This window comes from Rhinopithecus bieti, unplaced genomic scaffold, assembly GCF_001698545.2.
Source record: "Rhinopithecus bieti isolate Rb0 unplaced genomic scaffold, ASM169854v2 scaffold_34397, whole genome shotgun sequence".
Taxonomy (NCBI): domain Eukaryota; kingdom Metazoa; phylum Chordata; class Mammalia; order Primates; family Cercopithecidae; genus Rhinopithecus; species Rhinopithecus bieti.
The window spans coordinates 381,548-396,508 of NW_016814574.1; the positions used below are offsets into that span (position 1 = coordinate 381,548).

Sequence of the window (14,961 nt, forward strand, 5' to 3'; positions counted from 1 at the left end):
ACAAGGCTCAGGGGGCATGGACACGGCCCAGGGCACTTCTCTAGCTTTGACCACACCCAGGACCCCTTGAGGAAGCATTCCTCACCCATTAGAGGAAAGAGACCCATCCTTAAATGGGGGCAGGGAGACTAGCCGGCAGAAGTCCACCTTCCCAGGAGCAGATGGCAGAGACAGTCAGAGGTCCCAGGGGTTGTGTCCCCAAATCCTGGGCAAACACCCTCGTACTCCCCACCTGGCACGCTGAAGAGGCTGTGCATGTGTGCATACACACACATTATGCCCTGCTGGGTCCAACAGTCACAGAAAGCATAACTTGGCTTCATTGCAAATAGAATCAGCCAAGCCAAGTCATCCCTGCTATATTTCCCAACTCCAGTTTCTAAGGAGGCATCTCCCTATCTGCAAGTCAAGAGGGTCCTATCCCTCCCCTCTTCTCAGGACCAAAGGAGAATCAGACAGTTAGCAAAAAAGTTTCTCCTCCTGCAGTCCCAGGCGGCTCCAGACTCTTCAGTCATGGAGGCAGCGTGACTGAGTGGGCAGGCCCTGGGCTCTGAGTTCTTATCCTGCCTCTGCCCCTACCCCTGCCCCCAACTAGAGGCAGGACCTCGGGCAATATACCTTTCCTCCATGGGTCTCAGTTTCTTCCTATGTATAGTAGGGATAAAAAGCCCAGCTGTGCTTCCCAAATGGGCAAACATAAGGATTAAACAAGGGGCGGTGCTTGAACAAGCCCCACCAGGCAAGTGTGGACAGAGGGAAGGAGTGCTTTGAGGGGAGAGGAACCAAGGGTGGCAGGAGTTGGGGAGGTGAAAAGTTGGGGAGGCAGAGGGACTCAGATACATTGGTCATCCCTGAAACTGCAGTCCTCTCCCCCGGCCTCATATGCAATAGGCCACCACGGTAAAAAGCACCAAATTCACAGTCGGACCTGGATTCAGAACTTGGCTCTGCAGGTTGCTTATCTTGAACAAGTCTCCTAACCTCTCTCAGCCTTGATTTCCTCATCTATAAAATTGAGTAACCATACCATTCTCGCCTCCTTTGGAGGAATGAATGAGCCAGTGCAAAAGAAGTGCCTGGCGCCCTGTGGGCATTGAATAAATGGCAGCTGCTGAGGCCCCCACCACCCCCTGCTCTAACCCAGTGGTCTCCTGCAGGTCGGGGGAGCAGCCGTCCTGGCTGTGGGCATCTGGACCCTGGTGGAGAAGAGTGGCTACCTCAGCGTCCTGGCCTCCAGCACCTTTGCCACCTCCGCCTACATCCTCATCTTTGCAGGCGCACTTGTCATGGTGACCGGCTTCCTGGGCTTCGGTGCCATCCTCCGGGAGCAGAAGGGCTGCCTCTCCACGGTCAGTGCCCACCCTGTGCTTGGCAGGGAGGGGGAGCCCTGCACCACCCAGTCAGGTTTCCAGCAAGCGAGAGGGGCCCCAGCCCTGGAGTGGGAGGGGCTGAGGCTGTGGGAGAGCCAGAGAGGTAGTGGCTGCTCCTGGGTCTGGTGTTTGCCACGGTCTCCAGGTTCTTAGGACCCAAGCAAGCAGGGCCGTCTCAGTAGCTGCAGTGGCAGCTCCTTCTCCACATCTCCATCTCTGTCTCCTTCTCCCACTTCCCATCTGCCTCCTCCTCCATTTCTTCTTCTCTTCTTCCTGCTCCTCTCCTTCTTCCCCTACTCTCTACCCTTCCCCTCATCCTTATCCCTTTTCCTTCTCATTCTCTTTCTCCTCCTACTTCCCCTTCTCCCCTTCTTCTCCCTCCTCCCTCCTCTTCCTCCTCCTCTTCCCCTTCCTCCTTCTAGGTTTTATTATGGCAGTTTTCAAAGATATACAGAAATAGAGTGTTTTTCATGAAGCTCTGTCTTCCCTTCACCCAAAATTCAACAATTACCATCTCGTAGCTGATCTTGGTTCCATCCACTCTCTTACCTGCATCCTGCCCACTTCCTTACCCCAGGGTGGTTCTGAAACAGTCCCAGACAGCATGTCATCTGTTAGTGTTTCAGTGTGTACCTCTAAAACTTAAGGACCCTCTTCTAGAAAACGTGATAACATTACCATTATCACACTTTAAAACAATTAACAGTCATTCCTTAATATCATGAAATAACCAGGCAGCTTCACATCTTCCCAATTGAACCATAAGCTGTTGTGTTTACATTTGAGTTAGAATCTAAATTAGGCTCATGTGTTAAAACTGGTTGCTTATCTCCTAAGTCTCCTAAAGTGAAGGCCCCCAGAGTTTGGGTTTTGAGCTATTTTCCAGCAGGTGGGACATGTGTGCTGAGAGCCAGTCACGCCACCACCCACCCCCACATGGGGCCTACCATGAGGATTTCCAGCAGGGCGATGCAGGTCGGTCAGCTGAGGTCCCTGAGAGCCACGTAGCCCATCCCAGATCTGACCAACGTAGCTGGATGAAGGCACGTGACATGACTGACTAAAACCAGGCATGTAGGGTGTCTAGGGATATTCCCTCTGGGTGGCACTGACTAGCCATGAGGTTTACGGGGATCAGTGCAGTTGGGCCCAGAGAGAGAACCCCTCTCCTCTGCAGTGTCAGCAATCCTGTTTATATCCTGTCTGGCTCTGCACCCCTTAGCAAGCAGGGCCTTCAGCCTGGCCTCAGGCTTCAGGCTGGGCCTCTGGACCTCAGGCCTGGAGGTCTGCCCATGAGCAGGCTGCTGAGCCACGTGCTCTCAGCTGCCTCCTTCCTTCTGTTAGGTCATCTAGTTTAGAGAGGACAGGACTCACCTCTGGACAGCTCAAGAAGGAATGCAGAAGCCCCCACCGAGCGCCTTCCTTCTGACCCAGAGCCATCTCTCCTGGTTCTGTAGAGCCACTAAAGGCCAGTGCTCCTCTGCAGCACTGGGAAACAGGCCCTGCATTCCTCCCTGAGCCCAATTAGAACAGAAATGGCCACTATTCACTAGAGCCACCTCCCTGTATCCTCACTACAGCAACCTACAAAGTCCCGGTAATCTGAACTCTGTGCCGAGCAAGTGCTGTGCTCAACACTCATGCGCATCAACTCACTCAGTCCTCGCCCTGCCCCGAAGAGCAGCAACTCTTACTCTGTGTATGGACAGGGAAGAAACTGAGAGCAGAGGCAGGTGAAGCGGTTTGCCAGAGTCACCTGGCAGTTGTGTTCTTTTAGGTGATGGTCAGTCAGGTGTGGCCACAAGAGGGGGCACAGGAGAGGCACAGGACAACAGAGTTTACCAGATTCATAGATCCTAGACCAAGCCTGTCCAACCCGTAGCCCACGGGCCGCCCGCAGCCCAGGACAGCTGTGAATGCGGCCCAATACAAATCCGTAAACTTTACCAAAACGTGAGACTTTTTTGTGATTTTATTTTTCTTAGCTCATCAGCTATCATTAGTGTGTTTTATGTGTGGACCAGGGAAGCCAAAAGATCAGACACCCTGTCCTAGACAGATTCACTGCACACTCCACCAGGAATGGGATGGGGGGTCACATGGGTGGAGAACTAGGGCTCCCCAAGCAGGCAGGGAACAGAGAGTGAGTGAGACCCTTTCACTGGGGGTCAGGATGGCACCATCAGAAAAGGCAGGAGGGGATTCCATTGGTGCATTTGAATATCACTAGATCACAGTCAGGGGAGGGTAGCAAGGGGAACTTGTAGCAGGGCCAGCCCTATCACACTGGTGTACCTGCTCACCCCAGCAGGTGCGCACAGCCCGCATGTAGGGATGTGGAGGCAGAAGAAATGCAAAGTTTTAAAATGCATGATACACACTGCTGGTGAGCGGCATGTGGTCTGCCTCCAAGCCCACGCTGTCACCCACCTCACTCTTCTGCATCCAAAGAAGTCATATTCACTCCCATTTTCCAGATGATGAAACTGGGCTGAGATGTGGAGCAAGTAATGCCTGGAGCTGGACTGTGCATTACAATCTCTTGGAACCACCTCTAAGAGTCTGCTTCCCTGGGGAGGACAAGCCTGATGGGAGGCAGAGGGACCAGAGGCCAAGGGGGAGGATGTGTGCAGGGCACACCCTGCCCTCTATCTCTGGAGAGGTCTTCATGGAGCAGTGGCTTTCAGAGATCTGGTTGGTAACAAAGGAGGGCTCCTTGCAGCACCTAGCCCAGAACCCTAGGGCAAGATACGGGGGCATGGTGGGGGGACCCTAGAAGCCTCAGGCATCTCAGTGCCTCCTTGCTCCCATTATAGTCAGGAAAGAACAGCACACCTGGGTCAGAGCATATTCAGTTTAGAAGGGACCTTGAAGGTCAGAGTCCAGTGCTCCATCCAAAGGTTACAGGCTGAAAGACAGTGTCTGGGTGAGTATGTGGGTCACGCAGGCATTAGTGGGAGACACTCAGAATTATTGGAGTTTTTGGAGAATAGTGTAATCATAGGAGCTCTTCTCCTTGGCCATCTCAAAGGCCAGAAGGGAAGCCTAAGCTTTAGCACCTGACCACGCTGTGCTCTCCAAGCCACTGATCACAGCCTCCCATTCCACACTTCCTCTCACACCATCCATTCATGAGATCTGTCCAGACATCCAGGCTGATCCATGAAAAATGAATGTCTTCAGCCTCTGCATCTCAACCTGGCTGTCACTTAGTCTAGACGGCCTGCCCAGAGGGAACCAAGCCCTGTGCCTGGGCCATGCAGGAGAGATGTGGAGAGTCAGTGAAGGTCAGGGCCTTGTGCTTGCCTAAAGGCTTGCTGGGCACCTCTTGCCCTACCCTTCTGCACTTCAGGGAGTCAACAAAGTGAGCCTTATCCCTCTGGGGCTTGAGGCAGGGAGGGGCACAGCAGCTGTTGGACAGGCTGGTGCAAGATTCCCTGCTGCTTCTCAGCTCCACTTTACCCTCTTCTGTAGAGACTTGTCTGCATTCACTCCCATCCCACACAGTACTGGCGATCTCTCTGGTCCAAGTCACTAAACAGACACATCAGGGAGGCAACAGCTTGAAACTGAGGTCAGAAAAAAGCGTGCATGCACACACACACATGCATATGCACACACACATGCACTCAGCCACCAATGCAGGACTGTGGAGACAGGCATCTCTGCCAGGGCACTAGCAAACAGCAAACTCCATGGCCTAGAAAGCTTTCTTTGCTTTGTCTACTCCTCTGAAAGAACCAGTGACAGAACTGGCCCAAGGACAGAGCAAGAGGTAAAGCTGGGGATCCTGAGTCATTCACGTCCTGGCCCAACAGCCCCTGAAACATCGAGCACTTGATTGTTTAAACCAAGAAGCTGGCTGTACAACCTTTCTTGGGCTAACACAAGTAGGAATTTTAAAACCCAGGCTCCTGTTTAGAGTCAAGTGGTGTGGTTAAGGCAGTAAAAAAGTGCTCCATGGCTCTCAGCAATTCCTTTCTGGTTTCATTTCATTTTGTCCCCTCCATGTCTAACTTCCATTTGAAATCTTGAATCAGCTGACAGGTGAAGGAAGCTCCAAAGGAGAAGGGCAGTGAGTCTATCACTAGACAAAGTGGTCCCTGAGGAGGAGAGGGAAAGATGAAAGACCAGGCATCTGAATGACGTGCGTCTACCTTGGATTGGGAGGAGTGTGGGAGAAGTTCCCAAGGAATGACCCAGAGGGAGACCATCCAGCTTCCACATGGGCATGAAGTCTGTCCTGGCACAGCCCTTTCTCCTCGCTCACCTGCAGCCCCTCAAGGTCACTTTCCCAAGAAGGAAGTGACTGTCGGGGACAGAAATAGCACATCTCTGCTGGTGCTGAAATGATCAGCTTGGCACCGGAAATCTGCCGAGCAGAAACAGGAGTGGGGCTTAAATTATTCACCCCAGATCTTTTTTAGCAAAGACTGCATGAGAGAGATCATTCAGGCCGTCTGAGCCTAGGGCCAAAGACCAGGACAGAGGCCACCTAGATCAAAAGAGAGGGATATTTTTAGAGTTTTGAATGGAGGCTCTGAAAACTTCCATATTTTAAGCCAAATGAAGATCATGGTGGATGATTCAAATTAGACTGGGTCTTTATTGGGCGTTCTTTTCTGTTTGGGGATGGATTAAAAGTAAGAAGTTCTAAAAACCAATTTCTGTAAACAAGGGGATCCAGAATTGCCACACCTCCATCAAATAGGCCAAGACTTGATCAACCAGGGCACTACAGTCTGCAGTCAAAGCTGAAAATAAATGGGCTCAGGTTCAAAAGCTGGTTTCCGTGTACCTTGCCCAGCTTGCTCTGGGACCTCGGGTAAGTCACTCAGCTTCTGCCTGCCTCCTTGTGTTGCCATTTTATACAGGATGATGTGTGAGGTTAATGAAGAAGTGTTTTCAGGTCTTAGGAAGTGAATCACCACATTATAAAAAGACAGTAAAAATGTGGCTCTAATGAACATCCGCATCACTATTGCCATCACCATGACCAAGCTCCCTTAAAAAGGAACCTAAATAAATAAGAGTTATTCTGAGGGCCATGGCTCCCAGGGCCCTGCAGCCTGAGCTGGGCCACATCCTCTGAAGTAGCTGGTGCTGATGGGAAGTTCAGGGTGAGGAGAGCCTGGGTCCCCATGCCTGGGAACTGGACTGTGTCCTCCCTGGCTCGTTTCTTACCTACATGTGCTGTTATGTTGCTCCACCAACCACCCAGCTCCAGGGTGGGCCTTGCCTCATCTGTTTGGTGGCTCTTTAACCTGTGCGTCAGCTGACCCCACCATGCTCCAAAGGGACCATTCTATAGCCAGGGCTTGGGGAACCCCGACCCCTCTCCAGCATGAGCCTTTCCTCATCCAGCGTAGCTTATGCAATGCAGGCAGGGGAATGGATCAGGTGGCCTCAGAACCCTGAAGGATCCTTGAGAAGCAGGATGCAAACATCCCCAAGAGCTGGCCGCTCAAGAGACCCATAGGATCTATGTTGACATCCACCCTTCTCGGGGTACAGCAGGTGTATCTGATCACCACAGTCCAGGAGCATTGTCTCGAAGGGGTGGTTCTACGACCAATTAACTTCCACCACCACCTCCCTCCAGTTTTTTGCAATGGATGCTCCATATTGCATGGATGGGACTGCCTAATTCATCAACAGCAACAAGCATTTCCAGCACATTCCTGGCAAGTCCTGCTCTGCTGGGCCCAAGGCAGGGTGAGAAGGGGAGGAAGGAAAAAGGGACCCTGACTTAGTTCTAGGCTTAGAGTCTAGTGAGGAGCACGAGGCGCCTGTATTAAAAGGCAAAGGACCATGCAGGCAGTTTAAATTTGTATTGGATTTGGTCAGAGGCTCTGACCTCTCTGGGCTTTCCCTAACTTCCAGGCTGCCCTGTTCCATGGAGCCTGGTGTCTCCTCGTTCTTGGGAGCCTTCCCTTTCCACCCATAGCCAGTCCTGTCCTAGAATTAATTACTACTGCTAGGGACCCATCACCAGCCCTGTCCTGGGGTCCCTGCCACTGCTCTTTGTCCTACCCTTGCTCCTTCCTTGCACAGGTGCCTTCAGGCTGTACTATCTCTCCCACAGCCTGCAAGAAGACAGCCAATGGGAAAGTCTGGGTCCTTCCAGGGGACTGGGAAGAAGTAGCAATTGGTCACTTTCCTCATGCCTGAATCCGCTGAACACCAGCATCCTCTGAGTTCCCTTCGCCGTGTCTGCCTATAGGGGGACTGGCCCTCATCGCCCCAGCCAGCTGGCCAGGCCCTAATGCCCAATCTGGGGGACCACTGTCACTCAGCCTGTTCAGACTGGGCTCTCAGTCATCCCAGCTTGAATCCTAGTAAACGCCTGTCTTTGGCCTGGAGTTCTGAAACTGTGTTCTCCTTCCATGACCCTCACCACCCCCTGGAACACACACAGTGTGATCTCCTTAGACCCCCAACATTTGGGCTGGAACATTGAAGGGCCTCAGCCACATTTTCTTGATGTGCCTCTGGAAGACTTGCTGCCTCCCCGAGACCCAGTTTTGTCCCTCCCTGCCTCTTCCAGCATGCCCTTACTCTGTCCACCGGTTTTCTGCACCCTAACTCTGGCCCCCTTTTCTGCTCCCAGAACCACATGTCAGTATCACACATTGGCCAGAGCACATTCTTGAGCCCTCACTGTAGAGCCGCTTCCAGGTGGAATGGCTGAATCCCAGCCTTTGGCGTGATTGCAGCTGGACGACCCAGGCGTTGAGCCCTGGGCTGGGGCCAGGAGGGGTAGAGGTTATCTCCATCTTTCTAACAGTGACCCTTGGTTATAGGAATGGCTGAAGGCTCCCAAATCTACATCCTCTCTTTTCTGCACAAATGGGCCTGGCAGCTGCACCTCTGAGCCGACTGCAGTTAATGGTTAATTGCCAGAAAATAATTCACCCTGAGGCCGTTGCCACTGAAAAAGCTGGCTTCACTTTTCCTGTTTGGCAGGTGGTTCTGAGCTCCCTGACCCTCCTTCCGGCTTCCTCTGTAATCCTCTCACACACACAGCAGCTGGGAGCCTCGGGCTGGGCTCTCCTCCCTGCAGCTTAACCTTGGCAGCGTCTTGGGTTTTCTTTGGCTGTTGCTGCACTGTTCTGAGAATAGGCTAGTACCTCCCTCTCATCCCAACCTGCCTGGACTGCCTTGACTGGATGTGGCGTGGCAGGAAGCTTCACAAACCCCGACTATCTCTAATTACGCAGAATGGCTGGAGACACAGATGAGGAATGCTTCAGTGAAGCTCCCTTCTTTGTGGTAGAATCAATCCAATGGAGAAATTTTGAAATTCCAGTTTTATAAAGTTCTTCAAACTTACCTCAAAGATGGCACCAGCTGATGCTGAGCTGCCCTGTCTCTTATGCACCAGTGAATCTGCCCCAAAATCTCTATCTGGGGCTCAGCTTGCCCCAGGCAATATAAGTCCAGCCCTCAATTTCTGGCAGGGCATGGTGGCTCATGCCTGTAATCCCAGCACTCTGGGAGGCCAAGCTGGGAGGATTGCTTGAGGCCAGGAGTTTGTGACCAGCCTGGGAAATATGGTGAGACACCATCTCTACAAATAAATAAATACATAAATTTAATTAGCCAGGCATGGTGGTATGCACCTGTAGTCCCAACTACTTAGGAGGCTGAGGTGGGAGGATCACTTGAACCCATGAGTTCGAGGCTGCAGTGAGCCATGATTGTACTACTGTACTCCAGCCAGGGTGGCAAAGCAAGACCCTATCTCAAAAAAATAAAATAAAAAGGACTCAATTTCTAATTACTCACCTTAATGTCACAGTGAAATATTTCTGCATATTTCCTGCAAGGCCTTGTATTAAAAAAACAAAACAAACAAACAAAAAGAAAACATTGGTTTGGTTCAGAGAGTGCTATGCTTCACTTTGGATCTATAGTTTTAGAAAATATCCAGTTTTGCTTCTAGTTTAAACTGTTACATTGAAGAATTAATTGGAAATAAAATCACTTTGCTATATGGGGAAAGATGAATGTTTGGATCCCGTTCTATGCTGAACACACTGCTCTCATTTGGCATATTTTGAAATGGGATCATTCTTATTGAGGGCTCTGGGGCAGATGCTACAGGGACTTTCTTTGGAATTCTCGTTACCTGTTTCCATTAGACCATAGGTGGTCACTTTTGGAAGGACCGGCAGCCCTGGATCTGCAGGGGCAGACCAGTCACAGAAACTAGAGTGGAGCTGGAGGTCAGTGGGGTAGGTTCAGGTCATACCAAGGGCACAGGGACCACGAAGGCAGAACCAGGTAAAGATCAGAGCCAGGAGGGCAAGCAGGGATCAGCGTGTACACAGTCCCAGGGAGCAAGACAAGCAGGGAGGCCCCAGAGTCAGGGAGGCTCAGAAACAAGGATGCTAACAGTGAGCCCATGGCTCAGAAACCTCTGGCTCAGGGAGGGCTTCGTGGAGGCTGTGCCTGAGCTGAGAGTGTTGGTGGCTGAGCAGCCAATAAATAGAACACAGATGGGGTCAGGGCAGGGAATTCTGGGCAGGAGGTACAGCGAGAGCAAAAGGCGCAGAGGCTGGAGGCTTCACTGTGTACGGCTCTGTGTGCACGCACAGGAGTGTTTCTCAGGTTTGTACAACAGTGACTAGCTTCTGAGGTGAAAGCGGGCTGGGTTGAATAAAGTGAAGGGTGGAGGGGGCAGAGACAGGCATTAGAATCCATGGCCATGAACCCAGGATGAGCCAAGGGGTTGAGGAGCAGGTGAAAGCTGCTCTTGTGCCATTCTTGGCAAAAGGGAAGGCCAGCTGCCCGGGGCAGGGCAGGGGACCTGGATTATCTCTTGCCTGCCCCACTGGTGCAGGGAGGGCTTCCCTGGGCTTCCCTCTATTCTATCCATCTTCACCTACTCATTCCTCACCTCTCCTGACACTCTGTCCCTTGTGGAGCACTGACACCCCTGTGTTCACCTGAACCATACCTGCCCTAAAGTGCTGAATCCACCCTAAGTGAGCCCAGGGAGCTCATCCGTCCATCGCTCCCCCATTTAGTGGGGACAGTACCATGCAGCAGGTCAGAGCACAGGTTCTGCAGCTGGAACTCCTGGGTTCCGTTCCTCACTCACCATGTACTTGCTAAGTGACCTCCAGCAAGCTACTTAGCGTCTCCAAGCTCCTGTCCTCATCTGTAAAGTGAGGCTGATGCTCGTGCCCACGTGGCAATGTGATGAGCAATGCTTAGTACTCATCTCCAAGGGTGGACAGGAGATGCCACGCAATGTGCATATAAGGGGGGCCTGGCACCTGGGAGAGCTTGTACATGTGGGCTGTTACTGTTACATGTGGTAACCATGTGCCAGGCTAGGCTTGGTGCTCCAGGGCTGTGCAGATGAGTAAGGCACTGCCTCTGCCAAGGAAGGGTTATTTTTTTTCTTTTGCTGGAAGGGATGCCTGTCTATTGCTCCCACTACAGAAAACCTGCCTGCCCTCTGCTCCTCTACTAAGTTTTGAGAAGCAAGGCCAGCCTACCCTGAGTTGGGGTATTGCCTCCTAAGCCATGGGCCAGTGCTTCTGGGGGCTCCCTGCAGAGAATTCTGGGCTTTATTGGTGGAGCGGGGGCCCTCCCTGGCCCAATGAGCTAGGAAAAGCAGGACACCATGAGGTCCAGTGAATTCTAACTACATGGAAATATGGGCTGAGAATTTCTTATTACTGACTTTTGTATAATAATTCAAAAAGCAATACCAAACCCTACTTAAAGAAGGCTAAAGGTGTTTCCAGAACCTTCTTGATGCTTCCTAGAGTCAACCCCTAACAAACCTTATGGCGTCACACCCCTCCCCAGCTCACTGAGGCAAATGGAGGAATCCATGGCTGCTTCAGAAAACAGATGATCCCCAAGGAAACATTGAGAGCGCTTGGGTTGTACCTGGCCTCATGGAATTCCCTCGTGGAATTCCATCCCCCGGGGTCCCATGGGGATGTGAGCTGAAGCAATATGGGCTTCCCTGATCCTTTTGTCAAGGCGAGCAGCCTCCTACCGCAGAGGCGCCCTCCCAGGCGGGTACAGTGCTGCACATGCTTCTGTCCATGTTCCGTTTCCAGCTCCTTGGGAGCTAGGTAGCATTCCTTGGATCTTATTTTTCTGGCTCCCACAGTGCATAGGGACACATAAGCGAATCAAGTCCCAGCATCAGCCTGAGAACCTGAAGGTAAATGTGTGACCCAGGGTTTTGCCACCTCAGCACTGCTGGCATTTTGGGCCAGATAATTTTTCACTGCGGGGGACTGCCCTGCACCCGGTGGGATGCTTAGCGTCTGGGCCTCGATCCTCTAGATACTCCTTTTGCCAAATACCCACTGGGTGCAAAATTGTGCCAGGTTGAGAACCACTGGTGTAAATTTAACTAAGGTAACTGTGCTATGCTACTCTCAGATCAGAAAAAGATTAAGCTACTGCCCCCAGCATGGGGCTGGTATGCTCCAGCCAGTTTCTGCTGTCTCAGAGGTATACTTTATTAGAAGGTGCACTCCTGCATCTTAATCAGGGGATGTCTGCTAAGTGTGTGTCTAGACCTAGCACCATACCAGGCACTGTGGAGGAGCCAGAAGCAACCTCAGATGTGGTCCCTGTTTCTCCGAAGCTCACAGTCATTCTAGGGGACAGAGTGGTAACACCTGAAGCAAAAGCAGTGCTACAGAGCAATGGGTAAAGCTGTGTCACTCATCCAGTGATGACCTACACTGAGGAACCACATGGCAGGCAGGGGAGGGACACAGAGGTGAAGCCCAGTCCAGCTGAGGAGAGACAGGCAAAGCAGAGAGTGCAGGTGTCAGGAGACAGCAGATGACGCGCTGCAGGCATTCAGAGGGCGGGGAGTGGCAGTTGCTCCCGCCCAAGGATGGCCTGGTGGAGCCATGACTGAGCCGAGCCAGGTGTGGAAGGAGAGGTAGGCGCCAGCATTCGGCAGGGGGACAGGCAGGGCAAAGGCCCGAAGGCTGGACACTTGGCCTATGTGCAGCAACACCAGGAACACTTTTCAGCTTTGCACACAGAGCCAGTGTGTGCCGCAGGGGCCCTGAGATGATCCCGCCGGACCCAGGGAGTTAGGAAAGGCTGGGTAAGGTGCAGGGTGGAGGGGCAGAGGTGACGGGTCTGTCAGAGCCCATGACCTCACCCGGCTGAAGCCCTAGCTGATGAGGGACCCTTTGCCTGCTCCTGGGCCTGGTGGACCACACACCTGGTGGGTCACACCTGCAGCCTCTTTGCTATGGAAGCTGCAGCCTGGAGCCAGTGCCTGTGCCCACCAGCACCTGGCCTCAGTCCCCTTGAAACCCCAGGCCAGGCCTTCACTCCCCTCCCAGGCATCTTTACACACTGGAGCTTGAGAAGGCTATCCCCACACACCACTGCCCCTGCCAAGCGCTCTCCCCTCCTCCTGGAGGAGGTCACTCCGGCAGGTCAGATAGCCTGTTTGATGCCTCTGAACCAGCCTGTGCAGGGGTAGGATGTACTAATTTAGCCAGCCACCAAACCAAGGGGTGAGGTTCGGTATCTCTACCTCCCCATCCTCCCTGTTCGCCACCTTGTCTTCAATAGGAACTGGGGCAGTGGCTTCTGAGAAGCGGCATGACACTGCCAGCTATCCAGGAGTATCCTGTGGGTGTGACTCACAGCCCACAGTGGCGATGGGGAGAAGGAAGGTGGAAAGATGCCAGCATGTGGCTCTCCTAGCTGCCAGCAGCCTGGGTGCTCCTGTCAGTTAGGGACCCTCCATCACCTCTTCCTCCCATGTCCCAGAGGTCTCTGGGAGCGACTGGCATCAGTGCCTTCAGGTCCTGTGCAGCGGGAGGGAGCCGGCCTCAGCACCATAGCTGGAGATGGTGAAGGGAAGTTTGGAGCAGGCAGGAAGGGCACGCATGTCAGAGGGGAGCCGCAGGACCCTGCAGCGTATGGCAGGGGAGAGCCCCTGAGTCAAGGAGGCTCAGAAACAAGAATGCCTCACCCTGGGTAGGGTGAAGGTGAATGTGTAGCCATGCTCTGTCTGATGGACTGGGCGGCTCCCTGGGGGACCACACTCTGGCATGGGCTGGCTACACCTGCCACTGGCTGACAAGGACCGCACCCCTCATGCTGTGGGACCTGGAGCTCTGGGAGGGCAGGAGGGAGGTCAGATCACTGGAAAGTACATTTCCCCTCTCATTGGGTCCTTGTTAGCCCTAAAGTTTGCGTCCTACACGAGGGGACCAAAGAAGGCTGAAATCCGGCCCATGCAACTCTTCCTGAGCCACGTTTTTCTAATTTGCACCAAAGTACTAGCAGCCATCCAGCTAGAGCCAGCGTGTGGTGGAGCCTGAACCCAACCCAAGTTCACTGACTTTCCCCCAGCCTTCCTCAGTGTTTGGGCCCTACTTCTCAGAGGCTCCTCAAGCAGGAGGACCATCCACAGACCCTCTCTTCAGCCTCCTGCCGCAGCTTACCCTGTATCCCACTCAGTACGACATGTAGACCCAGGCCTGGGCCTGAGGCCCTCTTCATCCACACTCCTCCCCAGGGAGTGGAAAGTCCATAGGGTGGAGGGAATGTGTCCTTGTGGAATCTGCAACTCCCTCCCACCACTTTCTGACCTCCTCCTAGGGACCCAGGAGTGTGAATCCTCTGTCCAGACAACCTGCACGCAGCATCTGCAAGCATGTCCTGAGGCTGACTAGACCCCTGGCATGTGTGCCTCTAGCCTGCACCACACCCAGCCCTCTCCACACCCCCTGCCAAGGGGCAACTGACCCTGGGGGAGGGGCAGACAGAGCTGGAGGTTGTTCCTGGTGCAGCGAAGAGCCTGGGGTAGGAAAGGAAGGGGCAGGGACCTTGCATTTGTGCTCTTGGCCTCAGGCCCCACAAATGACGGGACTAGGCCTGACACTGTTATTCTGAAACTGGAAAGTCTCCCTGTGTCCCTGATACTGGGAGACTATAGGACACAGTAAAATTGCAATGAGGAGGTGGGTAACACACTTCATTTGAAAGGAAGCCCTGCTCTTGGACCACAGTTCTTTCCCTGTGAAAAGAAATGGCCCCTCTGCTATATTCCTTAATCCCTGCCCATGCCAGGCTCCCTGCTGAGTGGTATAGGAGATGGTTGGGCGAGTCCCATGGGCCCATGGATTAGCATTGCCTCTGAAATGCCCTGTCTGTCCTGGGCATCCCCCACCACCACCCACCACCATATACCTCCTGCTCACACTCCTTTCCCTGCTGGGTGAAGCCTAGAGTCTCAGTCTCACCCACAGGCTGGGCCTTCCCTAGAATCCAGCCATCCCAGTGACCATGGGCAGCTGCCCTGCTGTGGCCAGGTGGGTGGGGAGTGCCTGGGGGCAGCCTGGGTGGGAGGTGCTCTTGAGTCAGGCTGAGCTTCCCCACAGTGGGACCGGTTTTGAGCAATAGTGTTCCCCCTCTCTGCCCCTCTCTCCCCCTCCCCCTCTCTCCCCCTCTCTCTCCCTCTCTCTCCCCCTCTTCAGAAAGCACATTTGCTCAGCCCTGCTATTCAGAAAGAGCCAGACAGTCCAGTCTTTTGACTTGTAAACCTGTGAATGCAGAATATTTTAGGCAGCCT

The 14,961-nt window shown here is 53.2% G+C and overlaps 1 protein-coding gene across 3 annotated transcripts in view; it reads left to right on the forward strand.

Annotated features, from left to right (window-relative positions):
- The window catches only part of TSPAN11 (tetraspanin 11), a 67,721-nt gene that overhangs the window by 36,555 nt on the left and 16,205 nt on the right, over window positions 1-14,961 (forward strand). For all 3 annotated transcript variants that reach the window (XM_017851462.1, XM_017851465.1, XM_017851463.1), the window contains exon 3: window positions 1,158-1,349. In XM_017851462.1, the coding sequence (XP_017706951.1) occupies window positions 1,158-1,349 (192 nt within the window). The remainder of the gene's footprint in view (window positions 1-1,157; window positions 1,350-14,961) is intronic.